At 38.9% G+C, this 19,869-nt stretch overlaps 1 protein-coding gene across 1 annotated transcript; it reads right to left on the bottom strand.

Annotated features, from left to right (window-relative positions):
- Positions 1 to 15,294: 15,294 nt before the first annotated feature.
- LOC138904678 (uncharacterized) lies at positions 15,295 to 16,202 on the bottom strand. Its single transcript, XM_070193185.1, has 2 exons — positions 15,750 to 16,202; positions 15,295 to 15,621 (listed from the first exon to the last, which is right to left on the bottom strand). Exons 1-2 carry the CDS (start codon positions 16,200 to 16,202, stop codon positions 15,295 to 15,297), a joined length of 780 nt encoding a protein of 259 aa, XP_070049286.1.
- Between the last annotated feature and the right edge of the window lie 3,667 nt (positions 16,203 to 19,869).

Genomic DNA, 19,869 nt, shown 5'->3' with positions numbered 1-19,869 from the left:
AATCGGACGTGATTTGATAGGTTTCGACATCGAATGTAGAAACTTGAAGTTCTAAAGTTCATTAAGCTTGAATTAGGATGTGATTCATGATTTCAATATTGTTTGACGTGGTTTGAGGCTTCGACTAAATTCGTATTATATTTTGGGACGTGTTGGTATATTTGGTTGAGGTTCCGAGGGCCTCGAGTGGATTCCGGATGGGTAACAGATCAATTTTCGTACAAAGGAAGTGCTGAGGCAGTTGGTATTTGGTGTAACCGCACCTGGGAGGTTTTGGACGTAGGTGCGGAGCCGCAGAAGCGGCCAAGAGGGGGCGCAGAAGCGGAATTTGCTGGAGGAGGCTGGGACTGCAGATGCGGTCAAGTTTCCCAGAAGCGGGACCGCACCTGCGCACGAAGAGTCGCAGAAGTGCTGCGGGGCTGCAAATGCAGGAAATGAGGAGCCTGAAGGAGGACCGCAGAAGCCGTAATTTGGGCCGCACCTGCGGAACTGCAAAAGCGGTCAAGTGACCGCATATGCGAGATGTCGCTAGGCAGAAGGCTTCTTTAAGAACGGGATTTTGCTCATTTTCTTTCATTCTTTCTTGGTTGGACGATTTTTGAGGAGCTTCAAGTGGAGATTTTCGTCATCTATGGCAAGGTAAGTTATCCTCACTTATTGTAAGTTAAATACATAGACTTTATAAGGATTTAAGCATGAGAATTTGTAGAAATTGGGATTTTTGTAGAAAACCTAAGAAATTGGCATTTTTGAATTTTGACCACGATTTTGGAAATGGAATTAGGAGTAAGTTATATATTTGAGTTCGTGGTGTTATGAGTAATGATTATCTTCAAAACATGTAACGACCCTACTTGTCATTTTAAGAATTTACGCCCCGTTCAGTGACTTAATATCTCGAGCATCTTCGCAATATGTATTATGACCTGCGGGTGTGGTCAAGCTTGATTTACTAAAGATTCAGAATTAAATTAAAAGAACAATCCTTATTTAGAAGTTTAAATGGAAAGAGTTGACCGGAGAGTTGACTTTTGAGTAAACGACTCAGGAATGGAATTTTGATGATGTCAATAGCTGCGTATGGTGATTTTGGACTTAGGAGCGTGTCCGGAAAATTTTTGGAGGTCCGCAGTGGAATTAAGCTTGAAATGGCAAAAGTCGAATTTTCAAAAAGTTTGACCGGGGGTTTGACTTTTTGATATCGGGGCCGGAATTCGATTCTAGAAAGTTGAATAGCTTCGTTATGTTAATTATGACTTGTGTGCAACATATGAAGTCATTACGGATTGATTTGATGTGTTTCGGCACAAGATATAGAATTTGAAAGTTCAAAGTTCATAAATTTTGATTTGGGGTGCGATTCATCGTTTTGATGTTGTTTGAGGTGATTTGAGAATTCGACTAAGTTCGTACGATATTTTAGGACCTGTTGGTATGTTTGGTTGAGGTCCCGGGGGCCTCAGGTGTGTTTCGGATGCTCAACGGATCATTTTGGACTTTGGAAAGATAGTAGATTTTTCTGGTTTTTGTTACAGAAGTTTATTCTTCATGTTCGCGAAGAAGAGCTCGTGTTCACGAATGTGTGGCTAGTGGAAGCATCGCGAACACGAGTAGGACGTGTTCGCATAGAGGAAAAAATGGAATAGCTGGGACCCCAAGTATTTGTTCTACGCGTTCGCGTAGAGGAGAACGCGTTCGCGAAGAGTCTGGTAGGTAAAGCTACGCGTTCACGAGAGGACTCTCGCGTTCGCGAAGGTTAATTTCGATCACTGGATTTTTTCTCTACGCGAACACGATGAGATGGAAGCGTTCGCAAAGAAGGCACATCTGGGCAGAATTAAAAGTCCCAAAAATGGGGGTTTGAGTTCATAACACAAATTTAAATTGTGAGCTCGGTAGAAGGCGATTTTTTGAGAGATTCTTGCGTGGGTGTTTGGGGTAAGAGATTCTTATCCAGTTTTGATTAATTTTCATGATTATGTCTTTGAATCCATCATTTAATGAGTGAATTAAGTTGAAAAATTTAGAAAACCCTCTTGGTTTAAATTTAAGATTTGGAGGTCGAGTTATTATTGGAATTCGATAAAATTGGTATGGTTGAACTCGTATCGGAATGTGTGTTTGGATTTCATAAAAAATATGTCGGATTCCGAGAGGCGGACCTCGCATTGACTTTTGTTGACTTTTTGGAATAAATTTTAAGTCAACGTATTATTATTTGGAATTGTTTCCGATGAATTTTAATGGAGTTATACAATTAATTTGGATAGATTTAAGAGGTCCGGAGATCAATTCAAGAAAGAAGACGATTTTGGAATATCGGCATAACTTCAAAAAGGTAAGTATCTTGCTTAACCTTGAGTGGAGAAATTACTCCTTAGGCATCGAGTCTTATGTGCCATTTGTGAAATGTGAAAAACCGTGTACGCGAGGTGACGAGTATGTACTCGTGCTTATATGTGCAAAATTCATTGAGTTAAAGTCTTAGGCATATTATGTAGTAAATTGGATAATTATTGGCATATATTTAATCATCTATTTGTCGTGCCTAAATCCTTGTTGTTGAATCTGTTGTTATATGACAATTTGATATGATTGTTACTTGAAATATTTATGACATTTCGTGAGTATTGTTGGTTTAATAATTCTTGAAAATTAATTTCAATATGAATTTTCCCTATGCAAATAATTTATTTAGCAAGTTTAAAAAGAAGGGTTAATATAATTATCTAAATTTGGACTAATGAAGGTTTTGCTTTATGCTGAGTAATTTCTATCTCTGTTGATTATTTTTGGGGTGTTATACACATTGTGTGGAGCCTTCGGCTATTTGTTGTGAAATTAATTAATTTGGTTGTGGCCATTGGACAAATTGTGATATGAATTGATTTTGTTATGTTGCCATGATAATTTTTCGTGTAAATTATTATGTTGTGTGAGTTATTATTTTGAGGAGATAATGGTGTCATTTTACCGTTGATATTATGTAGGTATAAGGGTGGCATTTCACTATTGTTGTGTTTGTTGGAATATTGTCTGGGCGGAGTGATAAGGGCGGCTATAGGAGCGATAATGGTGGCTATTGATATTGTCAGGGTGGAGGGATAAGGGTGGCTATAGGAGAGATAAGGGTGGATATTTTCAGTGATGATATATGATGATGTGGAGTTGAGGTGTTGGTGATTTTCATGTGATGTTGTGATTTTCTTGTGTTTAATTTTGTATACCTTGTGCAATTTGTCTTGTTGTTGGTAAATTGATAATAATCTGATTTATGTTGAAATTGGAAGCCTGTGGCTATTGCCAGGCGGATTATAAAATGAAATGTGGGCACGAGGTGCCATGAGTAAATAATGAGGATATTGGCACGTGAATTGTCTGTGCAGTTATGATATGAAATGAGGGCACGAGGTGCCGGAGAAATATGATGATTTAATTATGGGCACGAGGTGCCGTGAAAATATGAAAAATGGGATGAGACCCATATTTTTATGATTATGAAACGAGGTGTCACATGGTGACTTCTTAATTGAAAGAATTATATTCAAAATATTTATTTGGAAGGATTTTTATTTAGAAAGTATTATATGAAAGAATTATATTTGAAAGGTAATTATTTGAGAAAATTATATTTGAAAGAGAGTTATTTGAAAGAATTATATGTGAAAGATATTTATTTGAATGACTTGATTTAATTGGGTGTAATTGTATTTATTAATTGTTGAGCGATATTAATGGTATTCTTGTTGTCTGCTGTGCATGTCACTGGTTGTTTTATGTTTCCCTTATTGTTATTTGTTTCCTATTATTTTGTATATTATACTGCACAGGTTATTAGACTAGTGGGTATCTTGACTGTACCTCGTCCTTACTCCACTAAGGTTAGTCTTGATACTTACTGGGTACTGACCGTGGTGTACTCATACTACACTTCTGCACATTTTTGTGCAGAGCCAGGTATTGGAGATATCGGATTTGAGTAGAGTTAAAGCGGGATCGTAAGGATTCAAGGTAGAGCTGCTTCGTCGTCGCAGTCCCTTGGAGTCTTGTCATTTCATTGTACTGTTAATTTGTAATAAAACAGTATTGTATTTTCGGTCCTCGTGATCATTCCATGTATTCAGTTAGAGTTCGTGACTCAGTACTACCAGTCTTGGGAGGTTGTATATTCATATTTGTCCCGCTGTTAGTTTTGATTACTTATTTAAATTTTTTTTAAAATGGTTTCAAAATGTAATTGAAATCGGCTTACCTAGTCTTAAAGACTAGGTGCCATCACGACGCCTGTGGTGGGATTTTGGGTCGTGACAAGTTGGTATCAGAGATCTAGGTTCATAGGTTCTACGAGTCACAAACGAGTCTAGTAGAGTCTTGCGGATCAGTATGGAGATGTTAGTACTTGTCTTCGAGAGGCTACAGAGCTGTTAGGAAAATTTTCCACTTTTTTCATTCCTGTTGTGCGGATTTGTTGATTGTGGAATTTGAGATTTTGTATCTCTATTCTTTCACAGATGGTGAGAACACGTACTACCGGGTTAGCTTAACAGGCATCCGCACATACTGCTAGGGCTGCAAGAGGTTGGGACCGAGGTAGAGGTCGAGGAAGGGCACGTGCCACGACTAGAGCACCTGTCAGAACAACAATTGAGGAGCCACGAGTAGCTCCAGTTGGGGGACAGGTACCAGAAGCACATGTTGTTACCCCCGGACTTTTGGAGACTTTAGCACAATTCCTAAGTATGTTTGGAACATTAACTTAGGCGGGATTGATCTCTGTTGCACCAAACATTCTGCAGATTGGGGGAGTAGCTCATACTCCAACCACAACTCTAGATCAGCAGGTTCACGTTGGTCAGGTTCCGGGTGTACTACCGGTACAACCTGTTTTTCCGATTCGACCTGAGGTCAGGCCCGAGGCATCAGAAGAAGAACAAAAGAGATTTGAAAGGTTTAAGAGGTATAGTCCACCTACTTTCAGTGGCACAACTACATAGGATGCCCAAGAATTTCTAAAAAATTGTCACAATATTCTCCGCACCATGGGTATTGTGGAGGTGGGCGGAGTTGCCTTTACTACATTTCAACTGTCAGGCGCAGCGTATCGGTGGTGGCAAATCTATGAAGAAGGTAGACCAGCCGATGCAACACCACCAACTTGGGCTCAATTTTCGGAAATGTTCTTTAAAGAGTTTGTTCCCTAGACTCTCAGAGATGCGTGGCACACAGAGTTTGAACGGTTGCGTCAGGGCACTATGACAGTGTCAGAATATGCTATCAGGTTCAGTGAGTTAGCCCATCATGCACCTATCTTAGTTCCTACAATCAGAGAACGGGTCCGCAGATTCATTGAGGGGCTCAATTATGATATTAAAATATGCATGGCTCGAGAGTTGCAAATTGATACTCCATTTCAACAAGTAGTGGAGATTGCAAGGAAGATTGAGGGTGTGTTAGGCGAGAAAAAGGAGTCTAAGGAGGCCAAAAGGTCTCGAAGATCTGGAGGATTCAGTGAATTTTACTCTTCAGCTAGGACCCATTATATCGGAGGCTCGAGCAGTCGGCCAGTTCAGTCCGCACATCGAATTACTTGAAGTGCTCCAGCAAGTTCTTATAATGCACCACCGACACGAGCTTTCTATAATGATTATTTCAGTTATCCGGCATAAACTCAGTTTGAGCAACCACAATGAGTGTGGTGATACTAGGCACATCATGAGAGATTGTCCGAGACTTGGGAGGGGTGGATTTCATCAGAACACTCCAGCTACAAGCTTTATTCTAGTTGATACTCCACGTGCACAGTCAGCTGGAGGTGGAGGACATGCAGGTAGTGGGCGCCTAAGAGGTGGAGACCCGACCCATTGATATAATCGCTATGATTTGGCTGAGGCCAATACACCAGATGGTGACGTTACAGGTACGATCCTGATTTTGTTATAAAAGTATATGTTCCCTTAATTAGATTCAATTCTGAATATCGAGGTGAGTCCTCCTATTATGCTCCGCTTATGGGTGAGCTTCGTAACTTTGTGACCCACTTATATGTTATCCATGTTGGGAAATTTGATTATGATAGCCCGAGTCTATCTTTTTTATTTTTGTACACCATTGAGGGCTATAAGTCCAAAAGTAATTTTTATTATTAACTACAGTGAGTTTTGATGTGATTTCGGAATAATTGATTTTAATTTTATGAATTTTTATGCCTTACCGGGATGAGGGTTCATTATTTGTTGAGAAAATTGTTTACGACATTTATTGAAAAGAGGAAAGAAAGGAAATTGAAAATTTCAGTTGGCACAATGTGCAAACTACTTATGATTCGGAGTTGAGGACGAGATCCTCGCACTGTTATATATTATGTGAAATATTTAAACCGGTCTACGAGCCGTAGTGGAAGTTATATAAGGATGAGGTCCTTGTGATGAAAATTTTCATGAGTTTAAAATTATCCCTTTGTGAAATTAAATTTGTACAATAATATTAATAGGAAGTTATGCTTCTTAGGCTTATTTGATAATTCTTGTATATTTTATGTTCATATTCTGTCATTTTCGTGCTGTAAACATTGCGTTTTAGCCTATGAGGTGAGTGCCCAGGTGGCATTAAATGTGACTCATTAATCCGAGTAAGTAATCATGAGGTCTTCATGCCTCACATTCTATTGTCAGTGTTATGAAAATTTGAAACGAGGTGGTGGTTAATATGAGATTAATTGATAATGTTGGAATTAATTATAAACAGATTTTAAGACCAGAGATGTGGCGATGAGCATACATATGATGTGCTTCATGTCCTGATATCATTATGATAATGTAGTGCTTGTAATGCTGAGATTAGTGTTATCGATATATACCTTGCGATATTTTGCTGGGTTATTGATGTGTTGTTAGGAGTTTTTTTGGTGTTACTCTGACAGGTGGATAGGCCCAGTAACAGGGGAGACACTGCTGAAAATTTCTTAAAAATTTGGGAGTTAGTAAAAATTTGGGGGATTGAGACGTGCAAAATAAGAGATAAGTTATGTTATGTATTTGAGTGCAAATGATTCTAAGCGGGGGAGAATGTAACACCCCGGAAATTTTAAGTACTCTAACACTATCAAGAAAGTTGATGTGTGCGTAGGCACAGATTGCTATAGCCAGTTGACACTAATACTGTGTGTTGTTGTTAAAAAAACCCAGGTCTTTTGAAAATGTTTGGAGCGTAAGAAATTGGTCTTAAAGTTTATAAATATGGGTAAAAAAAAATAATCTCAATTGAGATGGAATTGTTGATCTTATCTCAAATGCGGTAACGTGGGATCAACCGTGAGTATATGTGTAAAAGTTAAATCATCAATTTGGTAACCTCAGAATAATTCTTAGCACGTTCTAGGACGAACGTTTGTTTAAGAGGTGGACAATGTAATGACCCGACTTGTCATTTTAAGAATTTACGCCCCGTTCAGTGACTTAAGGTCTTGAGCAGCTTCGCAATATGTATTATGATCCGCGGGTGTGGTCGAATTTGATTTGCTGAAGATTCAGGATCAAATTTAAAGAAGAATTCTTATTTAGAAGCTTAAATGGAAAGAGTTGACAAAAGAGTTGACTTTTGAGTAAACGACTCCGAAATGGAATTTTGATGATGTCAATAGCTCTGTATGGTAATTTTGGACTTAGAAGCGTGTCCGGAAAACTTTTTGGAGGTCGGTAGTGGAATTAAGTTTAAAATAGCAAAAGTCGAATTCTTGGAAAGTTTGATCGGGGGGGGGGGGGGGAATTTTTTATATCGGGGCCGTAATCTGATTTTGAAAATTTGAATAGCTTCGTTATGTCAATTATGACTTGTGTGCAAAATTTGAAGTCATTCCGGATTGATTTGATGTGTTTCGGCACAAGATATAGAATTTGAAAGTTCAAAGTTCATAGATTTTGATTTAGGGTGTGATTCGTCGTTTTAATGTTGTTTGAGGTGATTTGAGAATTCGACTAAGTTCGTATGATATTTTAGGACCTGTTGGTATGTCTCGTTGAGGACCCGGGGGCCTCGGGTGTGTTTCGGATGCTCAACGGATCATTTTGGACTTTGGAAAGATAGCACATTTTTTCTGGTTTTTGTTGCAGAAGTTTATTCCTCGCGTTCGCAAAGAAGAGCTCGCGTTAGCGAAGGTGTGGCTAGTGGAAGCATCGCGAACACGAGGAGTAGGATGCGTTCGCATAGAGGAAAAGATGGAACAGCTGGGACCCCAAGGATTTGATCTACGCGTTTGCATAAAGGAGAACGCGTTCGCGAAGTGTCTGGCAAGTGAAGCTACGCGTTAGCGTGAGGACTCTGACACTCGCGAAGGGTCTAGCAAGTGAAGCTACGCGCTCGCTATAGGACTCTCGTATTCGCGAAGGGTAATTTCGATCACTGGATTTTTGCTCTACGCGAACGCGAGGAGATGGACGCGTTCGCGAAGAAGGCACATCTAGGCAGAATTAAAAGTCCCAAAAACGGGGGTTTGAGTTCATAACACAAAATCAAATTGGGAGCTCGGTAGAAGGCGAATTTTGGAGAGATTCTTGCGTGGGTATTTGGGGTACGTGATTCTTATCCAGTTTTGATTAATTTCCATGATTATGTGTTTGAAACCATCATTTAATGGGTGAATTAAGTTGAAAATTTTAGAAAACCCTCTTGGTTTAAATTTAAGATTTGGAGATCGAGTTGTTATTGGAATTCAATAAAATTGGTATGGTTGAACTCGTATCGGAATGAGTGTTTGAATTTCATGAAAAATATGTCGAGTTCCAAGAGGCGGACCCCGCGTTAACTTTTGTTGACCTTTTGGCATAAATTTTAAGTCAACGTATTATTATCCAAAACTGTTTCCGATGAATTTTAATGGAGTTATACAATTATCTTGGATAGATTTGAGCGGTCCGGAGATCAATTCAAGAAAGAAGACGATTCCGGCATGACTTTAAAAAGGTAAGTGTCTTGCTTAACCTCGAGTGGAGGAATTACCCCTTAGGCATTGAGTTTTATGTGCCATTTGTAAAATGTGAAAAACCGTGTACACAAGATGACGAGTACGTACTCGAGCTTATATGTGCAAAATTCATTGAGTTAAAGTCTTACGCATATTGTGTAGTAAATTGGATAATTGTTGGCATATATTTAATCATCTATTTATCGTGCCTAAATCCTTATTGTTGAATTTGTTGTTATGTGACAATTTGATGTGATTGTTACTTGAAATATTTATGAATTTCGTGAGTATTGTTGGTTTACTATTTCTTGGAAATTAATTTCAATATGAATTTTCCCTATGCAAATAAATTATTTAGCAAGTTTAAAAAGAAGGGTTAATATAATTATCTAAATTTGGACTAATGAAGGTTTTGCTTTATGCTGAGTAATTTCTATCTCTGTTGATTATTTTTGGGGTGTTATACATATTGTGTGGAGCCTTCGGCTATTTATTCTGAAATTAATTGATTTGGTTGAGTCTTTGGAATTTTGGTTATGGCCATTGGGCAAATTTTGATATGAATCGATTTTGTTATGTTGCTTTGATAATTTCCCCTGTTAATTATTGTATTGTGTGAGTTATTATTTTGAGGAGATAAGGGTGGCATTTCACTGTTGTTGTGTTTGTTGGAATATTATCTGGGCGGAGTGATAAGGGTGGCTATAGGAGCGATAAGGATGGCTATTGATATTGTTAGGGCGGAGAGATAAGGGTGGCTATAAGAGAGATAAGGGTGGCTATAAGAGAGATAAGGGTGGCTATTGTTAGGGACTATATGTGATGATGTGGAATTGTGGTGTTGGTGATTTTCATGTGATGTTGTGATTTTCTTGTGTTTAATTTTATACCTTGTGCAATTTGTCTTGTTGTTGGTAAATTGATAATAATCTGATATATGTTGAAATTGGGAGCTTGTGGCTATTGCCAGGCGGCTTATAAAATAAAATGTGGGCACGAGGCACCGTGAGTAAATAATAAGGATATTAGCACGTGAATTGTCCGTGCAGTTATGATATGAAATGAGGGCACGAGGTGCTAGGAAAATATGATGATTGAATTATGGGCACGAGGTGCCGTGGAAATATGAAAAATGGGTTGAGACCCGTGTTTACGAAAAATATGGGAATGGGCTGAGACCTGTAGTTTTTATGATTATGAAACGAGGTGTCACATGGTGACTTCTTAATTGAAAGAATTATATTCAAAATATTTATTTGGAAGGATTTTTATTTAGAAAGTATTATATGAAAGAATTATTTCTGAAAGGTAATTATTTGAGAAAATTATATTTAAAAGAGAGTTATTTGAATGAATTATATGTGAAAGACATTTATTTGAAGGACTTGATTTAATTTGGTGTAATTGTATTTGTTAATTGTTGAGTGATATTAATGGTATTCTTGTTGTCTGCTGTGCATATCACTGGTTGTTTTATGTTGCCCTTATTGTTATTTGTTTCTTATTATTTTGTATATTATATTGCATAGGTTATTAGATTAGTGGGTGTCTTGACTGTACCTCGTCTCTACTCCACTGAGGTTAGTTTTGATACTTACTGGGTACCGACCGTGGTGTACTCATACTACACTTCTGCACATTTTTGTGCAGAGCCGGTATTGGAGTTAAAGCGAGATCGTAAGGATTCAAGGTAGAGCTGCTTGGTCATCGCAATCCCTTGGAGTCTTTTCATTTCATTGTACTGTTAATTTGTAATCAAACATTATTGTATATTTGGTCCTCTTGATCATTCCATGTATTCAGTTAGAGTTCATGACTCAGTACTACCGGTCTTGGGAGGTTGTATATTCATATTTGTTCCGCTGTTAGTTTTGATTACTTATTTAAATATTTTTTAAAAATGGCTTCAAAATATAATTGAAATCGGCTTACCTAGTCTTAGCGACTAGGTGCCATCACGACGCCTGTGGTGAAAATTTGGGTCGTGACAAAACATTTCTAGAATCAGGGCACGTGGGTCCGAGGGTGATTATCGACTTTTCTAGCGGAGCTGAGAATTTGTCTAAATCGATTTGTTATGTGTATTAGAGTATATTTTCATTGGTTTGCACATTGTTTGACTAGTTTTGGAGCAACGAGCATCAGGTTGAGTTGTTAGAAAAGCTTTGCATATGAGGTGATGAGAGTACGTACGTAGCTACTAATTATGCTTATGCCCGGGTAGTTTAGGACCCAAATCATGTTATATTTGCGATATTTGCAACCTACTTGCTAATTTAATTTCTTAAATTATATTGGAACTTGATAAAGAAATGGTAAAAGGTTAAATTTCACTTACTTGAGTTTTGGACGGGCACTTGATCGTTAATTACAATTGGTGCTTCGTTGAATATTAGCCTCTTAATAAATCTCAAATCAGTTGTTTAAAAAGTATTTTCCCTTCTCGTGGAGCGGGCCGAACGCCTCGGTAGCAGATAGATGCATCAATGGTTCATGTCGTTCGACCCTCGGCAGTGAACAACTTATATATTTGTATGTTGGATCAGGTCGTACGACCTCAACATAATTCATGCGTAAAAACACAATTCTTGGAGTCCAATTATAATCGATATTGTTTCATTGGCTTGAAAGATTAATTTGTTAAATGATGGAGATTAATTTGGGATTTACTATCAGTAAAAGAATTATTTATTTATTTCTTGTTATTAAGTTTTCATTTGTATTTACCCAATCCATGCTTAATTATAATTTCGGTATTGTATTGTTAGCCCATAGTAAGTGTCGAAGTTCACCCATCGTCACTATTTCTTCGAGGTTAGGCTGAATACTTACTGGGTACGCGTTGATTTACGTACTCATACTGCACTTGCTATACATATTGTGCAGGTATACATATATGGTTCTCTTGGCCCTCTGGGTGCAGAGACATGGCTGTTGCAGGGACTTTATGGTGAGCTGCACTTCCTTGTTATGATCCGTAGCCTGCAGAGTATCCATCAAGATTTATTTATAGTCTCTTGTCTAATTTGTATCCCAGACAGATGTTGCAATTTATTATACTTCCTAGTTGATGCTCATGCATTTGTGACACCGAGTTCTGTGGATTTCTGCTAGATGTTTGGTATGATGGTTCACATAATTACTATTTTATCACCTGGTAGATTTTATTTCATATTATTTAATTAAATGGGAGTTATGATTTTAAAAGTAATAAAATGAGTAAATTCATTGTTATAATCGACGTTAGGTTGCCTGACGGTAGCGTTAGGCGCCATCACGGCTTATAGGATAAATTGGGTCGTGACAACATGGTATCGGAGCATTAGGTTCATTTAGGTCTCACGAGTAATGAGCAAGTCTAGTAGAGTCTTTCGGATCGGTACGGAGACATCTGTACTTATCTTAAAGAGGTTACAGGGCTATTAGGAGCACTTCCCTTCTTGATTCCCCATTGTGAGATTTGACTCCTTCGAGGCTTATGCCATTATCTCCTTCATATTCAGTCTTGTACGGTGTTGAGCATTCGTGTCAATTGGGCATCGAGGAGTTACAGCGGAACTGCAGACATGGAGCAGGATGTTACTCCCTGCGCATTCGAGCAAGTTATTATCGTCTTATTGTGGAAGGATGTTCTGTCATTTCAGCTCAGTAGCTATATTTCCGATGGGATCGAGGCTATGCATAGACTGCTATGACGTTCGGACGTTGTTATTGCACAGTGTTGGTGTAATGGTGTGGTGTTTGTTTATGTTTCGAGGCAGTGAATGCCTTGAAAGGAGGATTTCTCAGCACATGATTTAGAGGTTCAACATTTATTTCCAGCAAAGGAAAGGCAACCAGACTATGAATGTTCAGGTTTGGGTTGATGGAGTAACGAGAGATGGTATTTTCGAGCGTGGTGAAATTTTCATCTGTGATGGGTGTCGTTGTCCTCGTTTGAATGTATTAAGTTATCCAATGTTATGGTCTTCATCAATTTGCCTTTGGGGCAGGGTATTGTGAAATAGTGCCGGAGAAGCGGTTGATAGAAATAGCCGAGTCTAGCGATTTCGGAATCAAATGGGCATTTCTAATGTTGATGGTTCGATAAAGATGATCTTCGAGGAGGCTTAAAGTTGGTAGCAATTGGTCATATCAGGTGCCACCGAGATGGATTTTTCTTTGAGGCAGTATTTGGGTAGCGAATGACGAGGAAGGACATAGCAAAAGGAGTCTCGCGGTGGTTGAATTACTAGTAGGTTACGTATGAAAACCAGAAGTCGAGAAGTTGCTTAAAGGAGAGGGTTTAACAAAAATGGGAGACTGGCAGAGTAGCATAGAGGTTTTGTGGTAGGATAGCCACACTCATGGAGGGAATTTTACGGCAATTTAGGAATTGTAATGGACAATGACTAGGTCTACGGACTTAATTTGGAATGTTGGCTACTATACTGGGGAAGATTGGATACGACAGAAAGGATTTTGCTTGATATGAAGAGGAATGCAATATGTCTTTGGGTTGGAATGTATTGTCGCACTTTTAGTTGATGTCAATGGGAAGTGAACAGACTTGTACATCTGGGGAATGAGCATGGGCTCAGGAGGGTTTACTGATTTCGTAGTAATTTTACCCAGTGCAGAGCCGTTGGAAGATGTCGACATGGAATTTTTACATGTGGGTTATCTCCTGTGAGAGATTCCTTGATCGTTGCAGAAATTTTCAAAAGCTCTGCTTTCAAACTTTCCTCCATTATCACTTCTGATAGTAGAGATGTAGTATCTCTTTTCTCATTGAACCTTCTTACAGAAAACTTCAAAATTCTTTAGAGCATCATCTTTATGACTAAGAAATATAACCCAGGTAAATCTAGAGAAATCATCTACAATAACAAAATCATATTTATTACCTCCTATACTAGCAGTTCTAGTAGGACAAAATAAATCCATATGCAGCAATTGAAGAGGTTTAGAGGTAGAAACAATGTTTTTGACTTTGAAAGATGAGCGAGTTTATTTTCCTAGTTGACATGCATTACAAATATGATCTTTCGAAAAATCTAGTTTTGGGAGTCTAATAACAAGATCATGTTGAGACAGTTTTTGAATAGTATGCATGCTTGCATGGCCAAGTTTTCTATGCCAAACCCAGGGATCTTCAATCATAGATGTAAGACAGATTTGATCCCCAAAATTTTTCTAAGTTCTTGATAGTGTAGACATTTCTGTCTCTATTACCTGAGAGAATGATATTACCTAATTCGTCTTCTATAAACCAGCCATATTTCTTAAAACGAACCTCATAATCGTTGTCACATAGTTGACTGATGCTGAGAAGATTATAGCCAAGTTCATCAACTAGATAGACTTCATCTACATCACATGTTGAGCTTAAAGTAACTTTTCCAACACCAATAACATTTCCTTTGGATTTGTGACCAAAAGTAACTGTTCCTCCATCTAGCTTGGTAACTGATTTGAACAGTTTTTTGTCACCCGTCATATGTCTGGAACACGCACTGTCGAGATACCATTTTCCTTTTTGATTCTTCTTTCGGTGTTCCTGCAAAACAAGATTACTCATTTTTAGGTACCCAAGCTTGCTTGGGTCCTGAATGGTTAGACTGCTGAGTGTTAGTTTGATTTGAAGATTTTGGTCTCCAGACCCATCTCCTGTTGTTTTTGAACCTGCAATGATTTGAGGTATGACCTATTTTACCACAATAGGAGCAAGATGAGTTGTTAGAGTTACCAGTACTACTTTCAGCTCTAATTCTGTTCGTGCAATTGTTAGTACTATGGCCATTTTTACCATAAAAAGAACAAGCGATTTTCTTCTTGTGATGAGCAGTCTGATTTGACTTGACTGGACTGAGACTCGTGGTATTTTGCAAGCCATTCAATTGAAGCTTGAGTTCATTTACTTCATCTTGAAGCATATCACGTTCAATTTCGCAGACTTCTAGATTCAAGGCCCAATATTTCTTCTCTCTCTCTTTTTCTCTCTTGGTTCTTCTGAGCTCATTTACTACTTTTTCTATGTCTTCAAGAGCAATATCAACAAATTCTTGAAGTTTATAACAATTAGGGCATAAAGGAGTACGTACCTCACTAGTTTCTTCATCTGACATTGAACGAGGTTCTCTTGAGTCATCTTCCTCATCATTGTTGTCTACCATTAGTCCAAGTTCTCCTAAATCTTCATTGTCACTTAGAGCCATGAAACATATGTTAGCAATTTTCTCGTGATCATATTCTTCCTCATCACTCCATGATCCGAAAACTTTCCTCTTTTGCATATTTCTGCTAAGCTTCTTCTTTAATTTCGGACAGTCAGCTTGAATATGACCAAGCTTTCCTCATTCGTAACACCTTCCATCATTTTTATCAGCTTCATTAGTCATCCTTCCTTTCCTGAAGTTGAACTTCCCTCTTCTATTTTGTATGTTTCTTCTCATCATGTTGTTTACGACTTGAGAGAGCATTGCAATGTTTTCATCTTGTTCTCTTCCTTCTTCTTCTTCCTCATTTTTTGGTTCAACCAAAGTTGCCTTGAAAGCAACAGTTTTCTTATTCTCTTGAATTTGTCTGTCAAGATGAGTTTTCTCAAAAGCAATTAGATCACCTCTGAGCTCGTCATAGGAAATTTTGTCCATATCTTGACATTCCAACGCAATGACCTTTGGCTGCCAAATTGTAGGTAAGCTTCTGAGGATCTTTCTAACCTGTTCGCCACTTTTAATAGGCCTTCCAAATGATTTGAGGTCTCCAAGTATTTTGCTGAACCTGGAAAATATTTCTTCTACAGATTCACCATCCTCCATTTGAATAACTCATAGTCCCGAACCAAGAGATTTATCCTAGTCTCTTTCACTTTGTTGGTTCCTTCGTAAGTGACTTTCAGTTTGTCCCACATTTCTTTTGCAGTTTCACAACTTGATATCTTTTCAAATTCTTGTCCACTGATAGCATTGTACAGTAGATTTTTTGTTTTTGCATTAACAGTGATGGCATCAACTTGTTCATCCGTGTAATCATCCAAGTCAAGAGGATCAGTAGATACGATGACTTGACTGTTTGCATCCTTCTTGGGAAAAATTAGAAGATTTCCCTTTTTGATCACCCGCCATACTTTGATGACATATGACATAGTATACGTATCCATGCGAACTTTCCAGTGAGAGCAATGCTGACCGTTGAAGTAAGGAGGTCGAACCTGAGAGGTTCCTTCTTGAAAGAGAGCACCAATAATAGTATTAGATCCCATGATCGTTTCCTCACTAGCGATTAATCAAGATTGTGAGCCTTGCTCTGATACCAATTGAACGTACAAAAGGACAAGAGGGGTTGAATTGTTGACTATTTAAAAATTAGTCGACTAACACAAGTATTAGTTGACTGATCACAATACAGAATGAAAGTAAGCAGTAAAGAAGAGTAAATAACACACAACGATTTATACTGGTTCGACACCGTTGTGGTACTTACATCCAGTTTCTCTTGGGTCACAAGGGTTCCCTTAAGATCTTTGAAAATGTTACAATACAGATGGTTTTAATGCGTTCACCACCAACAAACAGTATCACACCTTGAGTTCTGAGTAATTGACACAACTCACTTTTGTGTTCTAGATCTTTCTATCTTTTGAGACACTGATAACTTACAATGTTTGAACTAAGAAGTAGACAGACTTAGAATACAATGTATGTAGTTGCGCAAGCCTTCTTCTTGAAAGTATCAGCCTTCTTATAGGAGAGAAAAGAGTGGTTGAGTCTTCAGCAAAATCAGAGGCACGAGATCTTTGCAAAAGGGTTTTGACCCAAGGGGTGCCTCTTCGAATCCTACTCTTTGAAGAGTCCAGATTCGATTGTAACTTTCCTTGTCACAGCTTGAATTAAGGAGCCATTTACGCCTGGAGTGAGCTTAATTCAGGACACGGAATAATTGCTAGCGAGATTGGCAATATGAGTTCTTTTGATTGAGGACGAATAAATTTGCTTGTCTTGATTGACCATTGATGTAGCAACAGTATCTTGCTGAGCATCTCCATTCTTTCCTTTTTGTTAGTCCTGCAAATATAACATAAGATAATATTGTCATCATTGAAACTTAAACTTAAACTTATCATGGGTAAAACCAAGCTCGTCGCATGACTCGACTTCCCGGTGAGCTGAGCGGAGTGGGAAGATGATCGTAATGTATCGAAGTCAGAACGAAGAACCCTTCGTATCAGGGATCGAGCAAATACCTGCCCTCGGGGATATCGAGGCCATATCCTCGAGGTCCGATTTAAGGGTTGAGACTTCTGAGAGCATCAGCAAGCAGCTGCACACGACTAATAAAGGGCCGTGATATCCTTACCCAACCGGATAACATGGGGCGAATCTCGGCTCTTATCAGTGATTCGGCGTAACGGAAGATTTTTACTTTTTTTTAGAATTGTACTTTGAGAAACTCTCCTACTATATAATGGGGAAAGATTATTATTCACAAAGATATTGTAATATGCATATCAATGCAATATACTCTTATTTTCTCTGTTATTTAAAGTTCTTACTTTTGTTCATCAGTTCTTCATTATTGTGAGCCTGGAGGCGAAGGCAGACATTTCATTAAGCTGTTACTGAGTCCGGGATCATTCTCCTTAATTGGTTTGACAATTTATTACATCTTTTGTCCGTTTAATCTAACGTTATTTATCATTTGTATTGAATTAATCTGCATATTTTTAAAATCACATATAAATTCAATTGTTATCCGTTTTTAGGGTAAACAGTTTGGCGCCCACCGTAGGGCTAAGGACAATAGTGGCAATTTGAAATAAATTTCCATAACACACTCTATTTTACACATGTTCTTTTAACTTTTAATTTCAGGTCAAATTAAAAATGTCAAACTCCCAATCTGGCCATTTGAATGTTGATGGTGAGTCCGGCCACCACGGCGAGAACAAGAACGTGGTGCCCATCAACGAGGTGCCCCTTATTGACCCCAACGGAGTCCCAGTCACGAATCCGATCGATGCTAATTCACACATAGCTATCGAAGCAAACTTTTCTACTGACCCCAAAAAAAACATTTGAGAAGAGCCCGATCGATAGCCCGGAGTACACACGACAGCGAAGGTAATGGGATCAACTTGCGGGTGATCTTCAGAATGTTACAGGCTCAACGGGCAGCAATAGCCAGTTGCAGAAACAAAGCTGCACTCTTAGCAGAGTTGAGCCCGAATTATTCTGGGTAAACACTCGTAGAAATGAACCAGCCACAGAAATGCCGATTGAAGCAGAACCCGGTAACAACCCCGAGATAATAAAGATGCTCGAGGAACTAACAAAATGGGTGGAATAGGGAGAAAAGAAAATCGAAGCCAACGACAAAAGAGTAGAGACCTAAAACTCTGGGGTTGATCAAATCCCAGGAGCACCACTGATATTGAAGGGCCTGGATTCCAAGAAATATGTCCAAAAGCCTTTCCCTCTGAGCGCACTCTGAAGCCGATCCCAAAGAAGTTCCGTATGCCCGAAATTCCGAACTATAATGGGACAACTGATCCAAATGAACATGTGACCTCCTACACGTACACCATCAAGGGGAACGACTTGGAAGATGACGAAATCAAACTCGTGCTACTGAAAACGTTCGGAGAAACCTTGTCGAAGGGAGTTATGAGATGGTATCACAACTTACCCTCTAATTCTATTAACTCGTTTGCTATGCTTACTGATGCCTTTGTAAAAGCACACGCTGGGGCCATCAAGGTCGAGACCAGAAAGTCATACCTTTTCAAAGTAAAGCAAAGAGATAACGAGATGCCCAGGGAATTCGTATCGAGGTTTCAAATGGAACAGATGGATCTGCCTTCGGTCGTGGATGATTGGGCTTTTCAAGCATTCACCCAAGGACTCAACCCCCAAAGCTCATTGGCTTTGTAGCAGTTGAAATAAAATTTGATAGAATACCCGGCGACAACTTGGGCTGACGTCCATAACAGGTACCAATCAAAACTTAGGGTCGAAGACGATCAGCTCGGGTCCCCTTCCGCGTCCGTTTATCCTGTTAGAACTAGTGACAGATCCAAAAGAGCCATCGATCATGAACCAAGATCGAACAAAAATCGATATCATCCATACAATGGAGATCTAAGGAGTAATGGGTCCGGACGCAACTCTGCGATGAGTGAAAGAACAAGCGATCGAGCTCAAAATAACCGAGGACTCATGAGCAAAAACGTTTTCGATAGACCCATTGAGTCTAAGGAGGCACCAAGGTTATCAGAGTACAACTTCAGCGTCGATGCCGCCGGCATCGTATCAGCCATCGGACGTATCAAAGATATTAAGTGGCCTCGACCATTGTAATTTGATCCTTCCCAAAGGGACCCCAACCTATTGTGTAGGTATTATGGTACTCACGGCCACAAAATCGAAGACTGCCGACAACTAAGAGAAGAAGTAGCCCGGTTATTCAATAACGGACACCTCCAAGAATTTATGAGTGATCGAGCCAAAAATCACTTCAGAAATAGGGACTCTAACAAACAGATCGAGCAAGAGGAACCTCAGCACGTCATTAACATGATCATTGGTGGAGTTGACGTCCTCTAAGGGATGATGTTAAAACGCACTAAGGTGTCCATTACAAGGGTAAAACGGACTTGAGTGTATGTACCAGAGGGAACCGTATCTTTCAACGACGAGGACGCTAAAGGAATCGTGCAATAACATAATGATGCACTGGTAATATCTGTACTTATAAATAAATCTTAAGTTAAGCGTGTGTTAATTGATCCAGGTAGCTCGGCCAATATCATCAAATCGAGGGTCGTGGAACAACTGGGTCTACAAGACCAAATAGTGCCTGCAATCCGAGGTTTAAACGAATTTAACATGGCATGCGAGACTATAAAAGGGAGATAACTCTACCGGTAAACA

This window comes from Nicotiana tomentosiformis, chromosome 2 (assembly GCF_000390325.3).
Source record: "Nicotiana tomentosiformis chromosome 2, ASM39032v3, whole genome shotgun sequence".
Taxonomy (NCBI): Eukaryota; Viridiplantae; Streptophyta; class Magnoliopsida; order Solanales; family Solanaceae; genus Nicotiana; species Nicotiana tomentosiformis.
Note: the sequence above shows the minus strand (reverse complement) of the source record. Positions and strands in the feature narration are given on the sequence as shown.

Excerpts from the sequence above, each read along its gene's own strand:
- LOC138904678 (XM_070193185.1), bottom strand. The coding sequence starts at position 16,202 with ATGGGATCTAATACTATTATTGGTGCTCTCTTTCAAGAAGGAACCTCT. Across the intron at positions 15,622-15,749 it reads AGTTATTCAAATGGAGGATG|CCAAAGGTCATTGCGTTGGA; the intron begins GTGAATCTGTAG and ends ACAATTTGGCAG.